The 17,901-nt window shown below is 36.7% G+C and overlaps 1 protein-coding gene across 2 annotated transcripts in view; it reads left to right on the top strand.

Moving 5' to 3' along the window:
* Positions 1–589: 589 nt before the first annotated feature.
* The window catches only part of LOC18425021 (pleiotropic drug resistance protein TUR2), a 28,465-nt gene continuing 11,153 nt past the window's right edge, over positions 590–17,901 (top strand). The window contains exons 1-6 of one of the 2 annotated variants that reach the window (XM_088867893.1): positions 590–1,570; positions 3,865–3,985; positions 4,099–4,187; positions 4,299–4,383; positions 4,488–4,647; positions 5,839–5,915. In XM_088867893.1, the coding sequence (XP_088724019.1) occupies positions 1,287–1,570; positions 3,865–3,985; positions 4,099–4,187; positions 4,299–4,383; positions 4,488–4,647; positions 5,839–5,915 (816 nt within the window). In that variant the 5' untranslated portion in view covers positions 590–1,286. The remainder of the gene's footprint in view (positions 1,571–3,864; positions 3,986–4,098; positions 4,188–4,298; positions 4,384–4,487; positions 4,648–5,838; positions 5,916–17,901) is intronic. The other variant, XM_020661846.2, reaches the window with a different exon arrangement.

A 17,901-nucleotide genomic window follows, 5' to 3' on the forward strand; every position in this document is an offset into this window, starting at 1 on the left:
CTGGAACTCAAAATTTTTTATTTTTCATAGTCATATACATCTCTACGTCGAGATGATCAATCAAATGGTTTTTCAACATTAAAACAACATTTTTCGTTAGATTTTTGAAGAAGTGCATATGCAGCTTTACATTATAAGGTTGCAGCCTTATATATGGCAGGGCCATTTTTTTGGAATAATTTTTTTTTGAAGAGATGAGTGAGATGGTGCGAGGGAATCAAAATGTAGAAGACGTTGACTGGGGATTCCATTCCTCCTTACATGTGTTGAGAGGTTACATAGCGCCTTACAAATGTCGAGAGACAACAAACATGTGTATAGAGAGCACGGTAGAGAGAGAGAGAGAGAGGGGGGGAGTGAAAGCAAATGCATGCGCATATGAAATATATGATGGCCGTGATATTCTGGACGTAGAAGGTAGAGAATCGCATGCAGTCATAAATATGGAAGGTTCATCATCATCTTTCTGATCTTTAAATATTTGGTTTACCAAGAAAAGAACATGCAAATCAGCCACCGACCTCACACACAGTTGGCGTGGTGGCCGGAAGCATCTGTCTTAAAATCTCTCTCTAACCAGGCTCACCCCATCCATCCAAATGCTTCCTTTTCTCTCTCTCTCTCTCTCTCTCTAACTTGCTCTTTATACCCCTACGGCTTTCCTCCTCCACACATGACATGATTCTCTCTTCATTTGCCTGAGACCTCTCTCTCTCTCTCTCTCTCTATCTATCTGGTGGCCGCGGTATTTGCCTTGTACACCAGATCTGTCATCGGCCTTTGAAATAGGAACCGATTCGACAGTCCCGCATTTCTTGTGTCTCTCTTTCAGAGCGAACTTGGTGAACAAGTTCATAATTTAGCGTGAGAAACAATAAAAAGAGTGATTTTTTTGGGAGTTTTTGGGTTTTGGAGTCATGGATGGTGGAGACTATATAATCAGGAAAGCACACTTTTTTTTCTCGTGTTTTTGAGGTGATCATATGTTACAGAGAGAGAGAGAGAGAGAGAGAGAGAGAGAGAGAGAGAGAGAAGTTTTTGGTGTTTTTTTTAGTGCTGTGACAGAAGCTGGGAGCTTGAAATAACCATAAGAATCCAATTTTCCATGGATTTTAGCTGAACCCATGTCTGGGAATTCATCGTCCAAGGGCTGCAACTTGAAGAGACAGAAGTTCCGAGTGTTATCAATTAAAAAGATCGGATTTTCTGAATAAATCCCATTGCAAGATTTAGTGAGAGAGACAAGAGGAAATAGAAAATTCTAGTGAATTTGGTTGGTGGTTCTGATGGATAATGCTGATCTTTTCAGAGTAGGGAGCATAAGCTTGTTCTCAAGGTCTTCTAATGGAGAAGACGATGAAGAAGCATTAAGGTGGGCTGCACTCGAAAGATTACCTACGCATGATAGGATTCGAAAAGGGATTCTCACCTCCTCGAAGGGTGAGAGAAGAGAAATCGAGATCGAGAGCCTCGGGTTACAGGAAAAGAAGAAACTGATTGAGAGGCTGATTAGAGTTGCAGAGAAGGACAATGAGAACTTCCTTCGTAAGCTCAAGAACCGTATAGACCAGTAAGACCACCTACATTAACTCTCTCTCTATCTCTCTGTATATATATATTTGCATGCTAATAAATTTTGTGCATCAGTAAGAGCTACTGTTCTGCATAAGAAAATAGTTATGCAAAAATAGTTTTATTTTAAAATAAATAACTGTGGAAAAAACTTATATGCAGCTGAGGCTCAAACGAACAACTGCTCTAAAATTTCACTAAAAGAGGTTGCTTTGATGTCCAAATGTCTTCATCTCAACATCAAGATGTATGAACATGAGAAAAAAATGGATTTCAACATCAAGATGTATGGACATAAGAAAAAAATGGATTTCAAAATCAAGATGTATGGACATGAGAAAAAAATGGATTTCAAGTTTTGGAAATAGTCCATATGTACCGTATTGTTGTATGGACACCAGAAAAAAAATAGATTTCAAGTTTTAGAAATAGTCCATCTTGTAACGTATTTTTGGACCGTCAATTTTTAAGATTATCAAGTTTTCATAAATCTACACTATTTTTGAAGCTTTAAATTATATAAATAAAAACTAAAAATATGTTTTAAAGGTATCACATAGATTTCTAGTATTGAAACCACATTTTTTGACACTATTCAAAGGTGAGCTCTAATTTGATTGTTTAGAGCCTTGGCTCTATACAAACCATATCCACTATGACTATAGCATAATATGTACCTTGTACTAATATTTTCAAAAGTATTTTTTTATTTTTGCCTTATTTTAAGTAGTGGGCATTGTATAATTCAACCGTTTTTGCGAGGAGAGAAAGTGCATGAGTTACTTCTATTTCCCTTGAATACACAAGGGAGTGAGCATGCTTTTTGTGTGCATGACAGGGTGAAAAAGCCCTTGAGGTGCATTTCATATTATTCGAGACACATTTTATATTTTAAAAATGAGCATTTTACATTTCTTCCTTAACAGTTGGGAATTCTTAAGAGGACTCGGTCTCTATGAGTCCATGTAGAAATGAGTCACCTCTTAAAAATCTATTTTTGAGATGGATTTTTGGACTTAAATTTTAAAAATACTATGAGTCTATGTAGAATTGAGTCAACTCTTAAAAGTCTATTTTTGAGATGGATTTTTGGACTTAAATTTTAAAGATACGTCATCCCTCCCTTAGTTTCAATTATTTTTAAGTGGATCACCTATTTGCATCCATCTTTTAAGACGGATGCTTTATTTATACATTGGGGCTGCATATTGTAAAAAATGCGGTCACCCTAATTCTCTCAATCTCATGGTTTCATTTCCTCTCTCTAAACTTCGGTTAGGCATCGTTGCCTGAGCGTGCTTTAAATGTCATTCTTAGGGTTGGAGTTGTGAAATATTAATGGTGAAAAAATCTGATTGTCGACCTATCATATCTCTAAATATTAAAACTCACAATCTTCCTCTCTCTCTCTCGTATCTACATTTTCTCTCTCGATAGCTTACTTGGCCAACTCTTCAAATAAATAAAATTCTAGAAGCCAGCCAGTCTTTGGCTTGTTCCCAAGGTTGGTGTTGGGTGGGTCCAAGTGCAACACCATCCGGGTTAACCCGGACCCGACCTGGTTACCAAGAACCGGCCACTGGCTGTGGTCGGTTTTGGCCAGTTAGGGTGGTCAAGTAAGGATGGTCAAGTAAGGAATTAAAAAAAAAATTTCCAAAAAAGAAATTTATTTGTAATTAGTTTTTTTTAACATTTTTCGTTGTTTTGAAAAAAGATCGAAAAATATTTTGACCATAAATGCTTTTAAGATTTTTTCTGTTTTTTTAAGATTATTTCTAAATACTCTTGGACACAAATTGATTTTTCAAAATCCATTTTATTATTATTTTTTTAATGTCATCTGGATGTAATTTGTTTTATTATACTTCAAACATATTTTTCATATTTTTGGGGATTTTTTGAGATTTTCTTAAAAAAAAAGTAACCCTTTTTAGCCCAGCCTTAGGTCCGGGTACCCGGGTCTATTCCGAGTTACCCAGGCCTGGTCATTCCTGGGCAGTGTTTTCTTACACTGGATCTAAGTGACTTGCCTAGTTCCGAGTTGAGCTCACTGAGTTTTGAAACACTACTTCGTTTGGTGTAATATTGCCTAGAAACCATCTCTAATGTGGGCAGAGATCATCATGATGTTGCACCTGTTCTATGAAATACCCAAAAAAAATGGCATACCTTTTTCTCTACTTTGCAATTTCATCCCTCTCAAATTCTAATAAGAATCCCATATTGGTTTTCTTTTTCTGTCTCTTCCTTTCATGTCGAATTGAGCTTTTCCTGGTGAACTTCTTTTTGCAGAGTGGGAATTGATATACCAACCATTGAAGTTCGGTTCGAGCATTTGAGTATTGATGCCAAAGTTTTTGTAGGCCAAAGAGGCCTTCCTACAATACTCAATTTTACTCTCAATGTGATTGAGGTAAATTATGTAAAAATCTTAAGAGGATTAGACTGGGTAATTCATTACTCTCTGTTGAATAAGAATTCATAGATGAAAAATACACATTTTTCTGATTCTAATTATGAATATAGGGATTTCTGAACTCATTGCATATTCTTCCAACTAAAAGGAAGCCACTATCTATAGTTCATGATGTGAGTGGTATAATAAAACCGGGCAGGTGAGACATTTCGAACTTTCAAAATCTCTCTCTCTCTCGCACTCTCTCTCTCACACACACACACACACACATTTGGATTTAAGAATGAATGTTTCTATGACTTTTTTGCAGGATGACACTACTTTTAGGCCCTCCAAGTTCTGGGAAGACAACTCTACTGTTGGCTTTGGCAGGAAAACTTGAGTCAGATCTTGAGGTTTCCAATTTGATGACAACTTTGTTTTTAATTATAATCTCGTCTATTTCATTGCACTTTTGGAGCCATTATTTGAAATGGTTTTTCTGTGTATTAAAAATCAGGTCTCTGGTAGAATTACTTATAATGGTTATCAGATGAATGAGTTTGTTCCTCAAAGGACCTCAGCTTATATCAGCCAGCATGATCTCCATATAGGGGAGATGACAGTAAGAGAAACTTTAGCTTTCTCAGCAAGATGCCAGGGTATTGGAGCTAACTATGGTGAGTAAAATCCTACTATTTATTTATGGTACAAGAAGGTCACAATCACTTCTAGTTAACGTTTTTGGACTTGACCGAGGTGACTCGGACTCGACCGAGTTACTCGGCCTCGTCTTATGGGTAAAGTCGATTATCATGTCGTGATTTTGTTTATATATTCTTATTCGCAATCTTATGCATCATGCGCTTAAGTGGCTTGTTGGCTACTACATACATTGATGCTACCTCATATCTGCAGTTCAAAACCTCATCTCCTTCTTTTTATTAAAAAAAACGACGTCTTTTATTTAGTTAAAAAAAAACAATGTAATAAAAAAATCGATGTCTTAAAGCAATGGACTCAAGTAGTGCAAGGGGCAGGATTTGAGGCCTCGACCGCTTGTAAAAAGGCGCTGCTGTAATTTACCGGGAAGCTACTTGCATACTATTGTTAAGTCTAGGTATTTTATTATATATAAACCTTATATACATTTATTATTCCCATTTTTTTTTAGTATGATATGAAGTCAGCTGAGTTACTCGGACTCAACCGAGTGACTCGCCTCGGCTAGGGTCTGAGTACCTTGGGCAAGTCAATTTTTTGAACAATTGCTTCTAGTTATTGGATGTTATATTAGGGGATATTTCACAAGTCCAAGAATTAAGGTCCACCCCTAAAATCTTCCAAGAAAGGTTGTTTTGATGTTGGAAAAATATCTAATTGACCATCTCGACATTGAGATGTATAGATATGGACAAAAAGAGATTTCAGGTCCTAAAAATAATATCTTGCAATACATTATCTGGACCGAATTTTCAAGATTTTCATGTGTTTATAGGTTTGCTTGATTTGACCCATTTATGGAGTTCAAAAGTTTATAATTAGAGATAAAAATAGATTCACACACCATCCTAAAAATTTTCAACACCAAAATTGCAACTCATGACAAAGTTTGGAGATGCACCTTAATTTGATTGTTTAATGTTGCAACCTTATGCAAACTACACCCTTAAATTTTTGGAAAAGCTTAATAACAAACTTTCAACCACCCAATTTCACATCTAACGGCTAAAAGTACTTTTAACCTTCTTTTACTAAAGACAATTAGTCTTATTGCATACTTTTCTTACAAATAACAATTTTTCTAAAAATTTAACAAAGAGAAAAAAATAGATATAACAAATTGGAAAGCTTATTTCAAAATTTTGCAGATATGTTGGTAGAGTTGTCCAGAAGAGAGAAGGATGCAAACATAAAACCAGATCCTGATATCGATGTATACATGAAGGTAAACAATCGAGTGCCTCACCTTTAAGGAAAAATATAATATAGGCCGCCCTCCTTGTAGAATACTATTGGCTAGATGGCCTGGATTCAATCTGTCTTGATTTGATGCCATACATGTATTGGTGTTGCTTGATTGTTATATTTTTATAAATTTGATGGACTTGAAATTGACCTAGGTGCCTTGAGAATATAAAAAAGACGACTTACTCAAAATTTACCAAAATAACCCTACCCTTTTTGGTGATATTGACCTTACCCACATTCTTATGGGATAAAAAAACCAAGTACTTTGTGTGTGTGTGTGTGTGAGTGGGAAAAACCTGCAATAAAGTAAATAAATAAATAATTAAAAGACTGGATACAAGATTTACATGATTCGCCTTTTAGGCTATATCTACGGGAGAAAGAGATGGCTAAAAATAATGGAATAGAACCTTCTTCCAAGAGGCAAGCTTTTTATTAGGGTACAAGTCTCTCAAACTTCTTTTAGAAGCTTTTGTTGCCTTGGCTATTTCTCTCTCCAAGAGGCTTAAAGAAGAACTACTTAAAAGAAACCCTAAACCATCATATGGGCCTTTTTAAAGACCTTCAAATGACTTGCCTTGCAAGCAATTGGTAGAATCCTAAAACTGCCCATCCACAATGAGGTAATATCGTGGAGGTCCTTTTGGCATGGGACATGACTCTCCTAACAATTAACCTCCCCTGTCCCATGAGGGAGGTTATTCCTTTACAGATTAGCATGGTGCTGAAATGCACCTTATACCAGCCATGCTTCTGCACAACTTCTGCTTGTCTTGAGCCAAGGTCTTTGTCATCAATATCCTACATATTCTTATTGGTATGGATCTTCTCTAACTGCAACAACTTCTTCTCTAAGACATCTTGAATCCAATGGTAACGCATGTATTTCTCGAAAACTATGTAGGTGAAATTCATATGATCATGACTCCAATATGACAAGAAACAACTAGAGAAATATGCATCTCATAGAATAAATTTCATATAATGGAAATGCAAGAGTTATTTTATATAGGTTGGGTAGGAGCTCTAGGACTTTCAACCCTTGTTACAATTTACTTCAAATTGATATACATGTTCATATGCCTTTTATTCGAAGCCTCAAGGCATATACAAACTTAAAGAAAAAAAAAATACAAAAGAAATAGGAAAGTATCAGGACCAAGGGATGCATATGCCCTTATATCTGTCTATTTGCAGGGATGCCACTTATCCCTCTGCTCCTTCCTGAATCTAGACTTTGAGCGAGAATGGTTGTTAAGTATTTTCTTTCTCTATGTCCACACATTGCAGAGAAAGTCACTTTATTGGGAGTTTCATTCTCTAAACGTGTAGGAAAATGTTATATGTATGGGAAGTCGCTCTCTCTACCTTTTTTTTTTTGTTATATACATGCAAGCCTCTACAGGCTCATTTCCCCTCCATTGCGTGATAGATACTATTTTTATAAAGAGTTTAAATTGATAAGGGTGAATACAATAGAGATTATCCACAAGATCAAGTAGTTGGACCCTCCCCTCACATGTGATTATTACATAGTATCGGCTTGAATCCTATTTTATTTCAAATCTTTCGCAAAGTGCTCTAATATATAAACTTTAATTATTTTGAAGCTAAAGTCAAAATAAACATGTTGTTAACAGGCCTTGCTAGGACAAAATTTAGGGAGTTGGTTATTCCACCCAATTTGTAGGTTAAGACTGTTAGCCTGTTCGAACATGTTCCACTTCAACGGATGTCACTTCTTGGTAGGGAATCCTTTGACCTTGAAAATTGGTAGGTAGATATAGGACTCAAGGAGAAATCCAGTGCTTCAAATTTCATCTCAATATTGAGAGAGATATGCCTCTTCAAAGTTGAGGCTTTTCCATTGCAGGTTTGGGCAGCAAATCAGTCCATTGTGGGTCAAACCGTGTTAATCACAAAAACATGTTGAGAATGGGACTTGAATATGTGGTAGAGAATGTCATGAGAACAATCCCATCAAATTTGGTAGCAAAATTCCATTTATTTTGGGAGATATGAGGGTTTGTCATTTAAGATCTGGAACAATTTTATAACCTCTATTCCATCCCCAACTGCTTTCATATGAGGAGCCCTCAGGAGAAATCTCAATTTTAGTGACAGTAGGTCATCTTATCTGTGAGAGATCATATATGGGTCTTGACTGCCAGAGGGAGTAGAAAAGGGATCAAGTCATCTCCTATAAGGCTGAAATCTTGATAAGAAAATATAATTTTTCCAAATGTTCCAAGTTTCCCACGTATCCAGAGTGCGTCCACAGGGTAAGGCATGTCTTGACCGATGGTGGATCAAGAGATCTTATCAAATGGTGTCCAGACACGTTATGGCTATATTGCCGATGGCTGGCTCCGTCCTGGAATAACATAGGTAGCAAGAAAGCATGCAAAGTACACTTTCTCCTAATTGGGCCTTCCTTGCCCCGTGAGCTTTGCTCTCAGAGCTCGGAATAGCTCCCTATTCTAGGAGGTGAAGCAATAAATTTTGGTAGCACAAACTTGCCTGGCTCTTGTGACGTGCCCTGATTCGCCTCTTCTATACGGAACCAATTGAATCGCATTTCAATCCTTCCTTGGACAAGCTATCTTTGCCAGAGTTTAGTCTCATATTGAGATATTTCGACAGTCTTGGAGTGGGTTTGGTCATTAAGGTATAGGGTAACCAGTTGTCAAGGATTTCAAGGCATATTAGGGCCCTTGATGGTAAATCCTGATTATATTGCACCATGTGTATGATATTTGAAGTGTATATTGTAGATGCATCCTGAAATCATGTCCTTTATTGTCCCTCCACCCGTTAAGCCTATATGCGCTTGACGACCATTTGATCTTTATTTCCTTTCAATCTTAGGATTAATCGTATCCATTGGCTGCACATCCCCTCATATGTTTGCTCCCTGAATTTGTGTGAAAAAAATAACCCAACAACATGTTAATGTATTTTGTCCTTAACTGGAAGCTAGCATTCTTACTCAAGTGAATAGCGTTTTGACTATCACAGTGGACTCTATACTTATCCAGTTTCAAGTCCAGCTCTTGGAAGAACCTCTTCATCCACAACATCTCCTTGCAAGCTTCTGTGACTGCCATATACTCTAGCTTTGATCGATAGAACCATACACTTTCTACAGGTTGGACTGGCATGATACACCTCCCCGTACAAAAGTGAATTGACTTTCTGGAGTCTATATCTCCAGCCATGTTTGCATGTGTGAACGTTGTGTAGGTAGAAGTTTACCTCCCCCAAAAGCATAAAAACACTTCGAATTTTCTTTTGAGATGTCTAAAAATCCACTTTGACTGTTCCCAAATATTTCTTGTCAGATTAGTGAAGGATCTGGTTACTACACTAACTGCATGTGCAATATCTAGCCTCATGCACACCATGAACATCCTACTGCCGATGCTTAATGTACTTTCTACATTTCTTCCTTCTTATTCTAGTTTGAAGGGCTCAAATTGACAATTAACTTGAAGTGACAACAAAGTGAAGAACCCACATGTTTTGCCTTATTCATATTGAACCTTTCGAGCACTTTCTCGATGTACATTTCTGGTGACAACCATAGCTTCCTTGCCTTCCTATAGCTAGAGATCTTCATGACCAAAATCTATTGAGCAGGTCCTAAGTCCTACATGGCAAAGGCATTACTCAATTGTTCCTTCAACTTGTCAATTTGTTGATGTCCTAACCGATAATCAGCATGCCATCAACATAGAGTAAAAGGATGATAAAGTCAACATCAGAAAACTTCTTGACGAACACAATAGTTTAAGGTTGTTCTCTTGTACCCAAGACTCCCCATGAAGTAAGCAAGTTTCTTTCACCATTACCTTGGGCCTTGCTTCAACCCATAGAGGCTAATTTTCTGCTTGCAAATCATGTACTTTTTTCTTTTTACCTTGAACACTTTTGACTATTCCATACAAGAATCCTAAGAATTTGCAGATAATCTTAAGAATTTTTTACACCAAAATTACGTGTTATGATAAAATTTGGAGGTGCGCCTTAATTGGATTGTTTAAGGTTGCAACCATATATGGTGTAGTTTCTATAAGGTTGCAACCTTAAACAATCTAATTATAAAATTTTAAAATCCAAAAATGGTTAAAATCAAGTAGATCTATAAATATATCAAAAACTTGAAAATGAATGGTCTAGAGAATGTGTTGTGAAATGCACTATTTCTGGGGCTCAAACTATTTTTTTTTTTCTCATATTCCTATATCTCGATGCCGAGACAATCAATTAGAGCGTTTTTCAACATTAAAAAGATTTTTTTTCAATGGATTTTGAGGCGCATATGTAATTCTACATTTTAAGGTTGGAACCTTTTTATATATATATATATGGGAAAAGATGAGATTAGCCCACTAGCTCATATGAACATATGAGGCCAATGTCCCAGATTGATTCTGGGCCGATTTGACGATCACGGATGTCCGGTAGTGCTTGAATTTTATTTATTTATCTACTGATCCAAATCACTTGAAATTTTAGGCGTGTGTTTATAAAAGATAGTTGAATCTTCGAAAAATATCAAAAAAATATTTTACATGAAATAAAATGACCAAAATACGGTGAAAAGTTTTGAGGGGCATTTTGGTCATTTGTTTTTACAAATAATTTTTTTTATATTTTTATTAGGTGTGCTTTGATGAGAAGAAAACACACCTAAAATTTCAAGTTATTTGCATATGTACAAAAAAAAAAAATTCAAACACTATCGGATATTTGTGATCGTCAGATCGGCCCAGATTCAATTTGGGTCGTTGGGCTCATATGTTCATATGAGCTAGTGGGCTAATCCTATCTTTTCCATATATATATATATATATATGTATATATATATATATATACATACTCCTCCAAATCACCATAGGGAAAGGCAGTCTTGACATCTAGCTGTCAATCTCTAGATTCAAGCTTGCAGCTAGGCTTAACATAACACAAATTGATGATATTTTCACCATAAGAGAAAATATTTTTATCAAAATTGATGCCTTTCCTCAGGCAGCAACCTTTCACAACCAACCTGGCCTTGTACCTCGGTTGTGAGCACTTATATTGAGTCTTTAGCTTGAATATCTACTTGTTCTGCAGTACCATCTTACCTTTAGGCAACTTTATAAGGTTATAGATGTGATTCTTATATAAAAATTTCATCTCCTTTTGCTTAGCATAAACCTCTCCTCTTTGTATTTTTCAGCCTGAGCTTCCTGGTTGCTTTTGTCCACCCCCTTTAGTAGATAGAGCATACACTGATGCAAGATGTCTTTTAGAGGGTGTATATCCCTTAGAGGACATTCTTAGTTCAATTGTAGGTGGCACTTCTCGAACAAACTGCTCTCACTGCTCCATATCACCTAGACCTGGTATGTTATATTTTTGGGATCCATCCTCTTGTTGCACTTCTCCCCCATCTTCTAGCACCATGATGGGAGTAACTATGATTCTCCCCCGTGTTCATGTCGTTAACGGTCAGATCTGTTTGAAAGACCACAATCGTACTCCTTATCACCTTCTTGTTATTAGGATCCCATAGGTTGTAGTTGATCTCTTTAACTAAGTACCCTAAGAAGATGCATAGGAATGCTTTCTCATCCAATTTTGATTTTTGTTCATTAGGTACATACACAAATGCCTTGCACACGAACACCTGGGCTTGCACACGAACACTTGGGCTTGCACACGAACACCCTCAAGTGTAAATAAGAGATACCTTTTCCAGTCCAAACTCTCTTTGGGATCTCACCATCTTTAGGAAATGACAATAATTTATTTAATAGGTAGCATGTTGTGAGAACTGCGTCACTCCAATGTAGCTTTGGCAACATGGCGGCAGATAGCATGCTCTAAAGTTTATCCATAATGTAGTCATTCATTCTCTCAATTACACTATTATGTTGGGGGTGTACATGGCATTGTCTTTTCGTGCCTTATGACATGGTTGACCGAGTAGCTTTTAAAAACATTCAAGGTGTACTCAACCCCAGTTGTTTGATTAGATGCAATTCAATAGCTTGCTTGTCTCCCTTTTACCCTAATGTGGAAATTCTGAAGGATCTCAAACACCTGATCTTTCGATTTCATCAAGTACAACCACATCTTTCTTAAAGCATCATTGATGAAGGTGATGGAGTATGATGTGTCGTTAAGCGACTTCACATCCATAGGAGAACACATGTCTGAATACACGAGATCTAAGATTTTTGTATCTTTAGAGCTCTTACAAGTAAATAAGACTCTGTGTTGTTTGTCCATCAAACGATGGTCAAATGGGGTCAGAGTTATGTTCTCAACATTAAGGAGGATTTGCTTCTTCTCTAAGATCTGCAATCCCTTTTACTCAGATGGCCCAGATACCTATGCCAGAGTTGTAGTAATCTTCCATGTCGAATGTCCCTTCTCTAACAAGAGACCCCTTTGTCAGCTTCTAATGTCCCTTGTCAAACACTGAGTGGTACCCCTCGTCATCTAAATACCCTCCTAAGATGAGGTTTAGATGAATATCTGATATGTGTCTAATGTCCTTTAGCACCAGGTTCATCCCAATATCTGTTTTGAAGTGTACATGTCCCTTAACCACAATCTTTGACAAACCATTTTTCACTAACTTTTTAAAACCAAAATCTCCTACTCTATAAGAAGCAAAATAGTGTCTATGTGGGCAGTGTTCAAAAAAGCGAACCGTCAGGGCCTAGGCGGCCATCTAGGCGGTCAAGAAGGCTTGGGCACATCTCCTTGGCGTAGGCGGCCGCTTAAGTGGGCCCCCAGGGCCAGTGCCCCGCCTAGGGCTAGAAATTTTTATTTATTTATTTTTGTATTGATTTTTTTTTAAAATATAAAGGGTTTGAATAATGACTTTTAGGTTCATTTTAAACCCAAACCCCCAAGAACCCATTTTAGAGAGAAAGAAACCTCAAGAAAACTAAATTTTGTGACTTTCATTTGATCGAAGTGTTTCTCAAAGTTATGAAAAACAGATCCAAACATCACCAAAGTAGATTTGAATTAGTTTTGAAGTTTTATAATCCCAATAGAGTGTGTTTTTTATTATTTTAGCACCAAAAAAATCTCAAAGGTGGGAGTTTGGAGTTTGAGAAATCAAAGTAAGTGCAAAAATTTATTTTTTAGATTGTTTGTTTTATTTTGAGATTTCTTCTTTAGGATTCAGTCAAAGTGGAGATCCGGGTTGAAAATATGGATATAACCCAAATCCAAATGACAAAAATTGCATTAAATGTAATTTTTGTGAAAAAGATACGAAATGGGGCATAAAGTGGTTTAAGAAATAGCTTGGCGGTGTTAAGAGGGATATTGCCATTTGTAAAAATGTTCCTGAAGCTACTATCAAAGAGGAGATTAAGCAATATGTGAGTTCTGTAAAACAAAAATTAGAACAAAATCCTTGTCATTTGAATATGTCTATTTCTGCTACTTCTAGAAGAAGTGATCCATGTTGGAAGTATGGTTATAACCCAAACCAAACGATAAAAATTGTATAAGGTGTAATTTCTATGAAAAGGATACCAATGGGGGTATTAACCAATTCAAGAAACATCTTGTCGACATTAAAGCGAATGTTGCTTCTTGTAAAAAGGTTCCTGAAGCTATTCAGGATGAGATTAGACAACTTCTAAATTTAAAAGAACCAAAAAATGATGAAAATGAGCATTGTTATGTGGAAATATCTTCTTCAGGTTCTTCTAGATGTGGTGATTCAGGTTGGAAGTATGGTTATAACCCGAGTTCGAATGACAAAAATTGTATTAAATGTAATTATTATGGAAATGATACTAACGGGGGCATTTACCTGTTTAAAAAACACTTTGCTGGTATTAAGGGGGATATTCATGTAAAAATTTTCTTGAGACTACCAGGGAAAAAATTATAAAATATTTGAGTTCAAAGAAGCACAAAAAGATAGAAAAGTGTAGAACAACCAAGATTCCTAGGGCCTCATCTGCATATATTAGTAAGAGGGAGGTGAAGAAGAGGAAGAAGATGTAGATTCAAAAGAAACAGATGAGGACGAGCGTTATATTGAATAGGGAGATGACTCTGATGATGATGGCCTCGATTCTGATGCATATGATGAAGCTTTTATCCTATTTCTTCTTCTTTTTCTTGTTCTGATGATGGCTGAAGAGTGAAGGCTCTTGGTGTTGAGTGTTGACTTTTGACTGATGTGTTGACTATTGAGTGTTGACTATTGTGTCCTAGACTATATATTTTCTGAATTTCTGTATACTTTCTTTTTCTTATTTGGTTTCTAGTTTCTAATTCTACTATCTAACCTTTGTGTGTACAGTCTACAATGTATCAGACTATCAATGTATTCTTGTATGATTTTACTGTTTTAGCATTATATGAAAATATGAATTATAGTCTTCTGGATTATCAAAATTCTCTTTTCGACTTCTATCTTTTTTTTTGAATTGGGATTATGACCATACCCTCAGTCTCACCATGAGTCCCTCTACCCTGGGCCAGAACATGAGCCGCCCAGGTTCTAGGTGCCCGCCTAGGCGGCCGCCTAGCGCTTTTTGAAACACTGTAAGTAGGGTAACACGAAATGATGCTTCCATATCTACAATCCAATCAAAGTTGCATGAAGTTGATGTAATACTAATGTACCTATGACCATAGTTTCTGACCACACCAACATCTATGGTCACTGCAGTGATTCCCTGCCATCATTTTTTGCACTATCCTCATTTTGCTCTTTTTGAGCCTTCTACACTCATTCTTTATATTCACATTCTTGCGACAATGAAAACATGTGACCCATTTTTTCGTCTTCGATCTAGCTTTATCCTTGGGCCAGTTAGATAGATTTTGGTCTCTAATAGATTTTAGTCCCTATTCCTCGACCTTCATTGAATTGTGACAATGTCGGAGGTTTTTCTTCTTGTCTCCCTGTTCAACAAGCAACTAGTGACTTGATTCATTCACTTTCCCCTCAATGCTGAGTCGCTTACAGAGATCACCAAGGTCTCCGAACTGTTCGGCAATGAAATGAGCAACAAAAGAGCATATAACTCATCTTCTCAAGACATCATTATTGCGAGTTGGTTAACAAAACTGTATACCTCATTCAAGTGCTCTGCAACAAAACCCCCATCCCTAAAGTTCAAGTTCACCAACTTCTGGATCAAGAATACCTTATTCCCAGTGGCCTTTCTCTCGTACATGTCATGTTGCTTATTCCACAATGACTTGAATGTCTATCGACACATGGTGAAATACACCTTCATCCAACCATTGCGTGATGGTTCTGAGAACCTTTCGGTCTTCTACTTATCATTGGTCATACTTTCGAGCATGTGTTCTACACCTGCAACATGTGTATACAAGTCCTTGTAATATAAACGATCTTCCATCTTCAGCTTCCAAATGAACCTATTATTACCGTTGAACAGTGTTTCAGAAAGCGCTAGGCGGCACCGAGGTGGCCATGGGTGTCCAGGCTGCCCAGCGCCTAGGCGAGCGCCCAGAACCTAGGCGGCCCAGTTGAAAAAAAAAGAAAAGAAAAAAAAAAAAAGAAAGAAAAGAAGATGACTAATAATGATTAATCCATAAGAAATTTGATAATCCATAAGACCATGATCCCAGTTAAAAAAGAAGAAAATAGAAGTCGGGAAAATAATTTTGAATTTTTGATAATCCATATTTTCATACAATGCTAAAACAATAAAACCATATAAGCATACACTTATAGTTTGATACACTATAGATTATACACACATAAATTAGATAGTAGAAGTAGAACTAGAAACTAGAAAGTAAACATGAAAAATAAGAAAGAGAAAATATACAGAAAGTCAGAAAATATACAGTCTATGAGACTATGACACATTAGTCAACACTCAACACCTAGAGTCTTCAGTCATCATCATCATCGTCATCATCATCATCAGAAGGAATAGGGTAAGCTTCATCATATGCATCAGAATCGATGCCATCATCATCAGAGTCATCTCCCTCTTCAATATAACGCTCGTCTTACTCTGTTTCTTCTGAATCTACATCTTCCTCCTCTTCTTCAGCTTCTTCTTACTAGTATGTGCAGATGAGGCCCTAGGAGTCTGGGCTGCTCTACACTTTTCTATCTTTTTGTGCTTCCTTGAACTCAAATATTGTATAATTTCCTCCCTGGTAGTGTCATCAACGTTTTTACACGGGACAATATCCTCCTTAATATTGACAAGGTAGTTTTTAAACCGGTAAATGCCCCCATTAGTATCTTTTCCACAATAATTATATTTAATACGATTTTTGTCATTCGGATTTGGGCTATAACCATACTTCCAACTCGGATCACCACTTCTAAAAGAACCTGGAAAAAAAATTTCCATAGAACAAGGCTTATTTTCATCATTTTATGTTTCTTTAAAATTCAGAAGTTGTTTAATCTCATCTCGAATAGCTTCAAGAACTTTTTTACAAGAAGCAACATTCCCTTTAATACCAGCAAGGTGTTTCTTGAATTGGTTAATAGCCCCATTGGTATTTTTTTCACAAAAATTACACTTTATACAATTTTTATCATTTGGTTTTAGGTTATAACGATACTTCCAACCCGGATCACTTCTTCTAAAAGTAGCAGAAAAAGATCTATTCAAATGACAAGGATTTTGATCCTGTTTTTGTTTTACAAAATTCATATATTGCTTAATCTCCTCTCTGAAAGCATTAGGAACATTTCTACAAGGGGCAACATTCCCTTTAATACCGGCAAGATGTTTCTTAGACCGGTTTATACCCCTTTTTGTATCTTTTTCACAAAAATTGCATCTAATTTAAATTTTTGTCATTTGTGTTCGGGTTACATCCATATTTCTAACCTAGATCTCCACTTCGACTAGATCCTAAATAAGTCGTATCAAAACAAAACAAGCAATCTAAAAAATAAAGTTTTGCACTACTTTGATTGCTCAAACTCCAAACTCCCACATTTGAGATGTTTTCTGATGCTAAAATAATAAAAAACACCCTCTAATAGAATTATAAAACTCCAAAACTAAATCAAATCTACTTGGGTGATGTTTGGATCCGTTTTCCGTAACTTTAAGAAATACTTCGATCCAATGAAAGTCAGAAAAAGATGCTTTCTTGATGTTTTTTTCTCTCTAAAATGGGTTATTGTGGGTTTAGGTTTCAAATGAACCTAAAACCCATCCTTTGAAACCCTTTATATTTACAAAAAATCAATAAAAATGAAAAAAAAAAAGTTCTGCTCATAGGCAGGCGATGCGTCCAGGCCTTCTGGACTGCCTAGGAGCTGGGCGGTTCGTTTTTTTTAACACTACCGTTGAGTGATATCATCCTTCTCCTAATATTGAATCTATCTTTAATCTACACTCACAATAGTCTTTCACACCCCCTCTTCTACCTTTCTTCCTCTCACTTGCAATTAAGCCTTCATTGCTGGTTAGAGAAGGTCACCACCTATTACGGCATCACCGATAGTTAAGTTGTCACCGTTCGTCAAAGTGTCTCCAGCAGTCAAGGTCCCACCAACTATCAAGGTGTCATTGGCATTCAAGGTCCCACTGGTTATTAAGGTGTCATCAGTGGTCAAGATCCTACTAGCTATTAAGGTGTCACCATCAGTCAAGGTGGGTTGTCAGCTGTCAAAGTGGTTCACCAGTGGTCAAGATGGTGACCGATGGTCAAGACCTTTGTGTAATGGCCACTCACCAACGGTCTTCAATAGACAGTGCATCCTAAACACTCCATTTGATGTCGCTCAAAGGGATTTGGCTTACTTAGAGATTTTTTCATTGCTCATCCTATGACCACTGCGTCTCACTTCATTGACAAATGGTGATTAACGATGACGGGCGATGGATTGGATTCAAGGGAAAAACTTACACTCTGATTTCACTTTGTTATGCTTACATGTTCGAGCCCTCTTGCAAAAATGCCAATGTGTACAG

The sequence above is a fragment of the Amborella trichopoda genome, chromosome 5 (genome assembly GCF_054954075.1).
Source record: "Amborella trichopoda isolate Santa Cruz 75 chromosome 5, AtrichopodaSantaCruz75HAP2 v2.0, whole genome shotgun sequence".
In the NCBI taxonomy this organism is placed as follows: domain Eukaryota; kingdom Viridiplantae; phylum Streptophyta; class Magnoliopsida; order Amborellales; family Amborellaceae; genus Amborella; species Amborella trichopoda.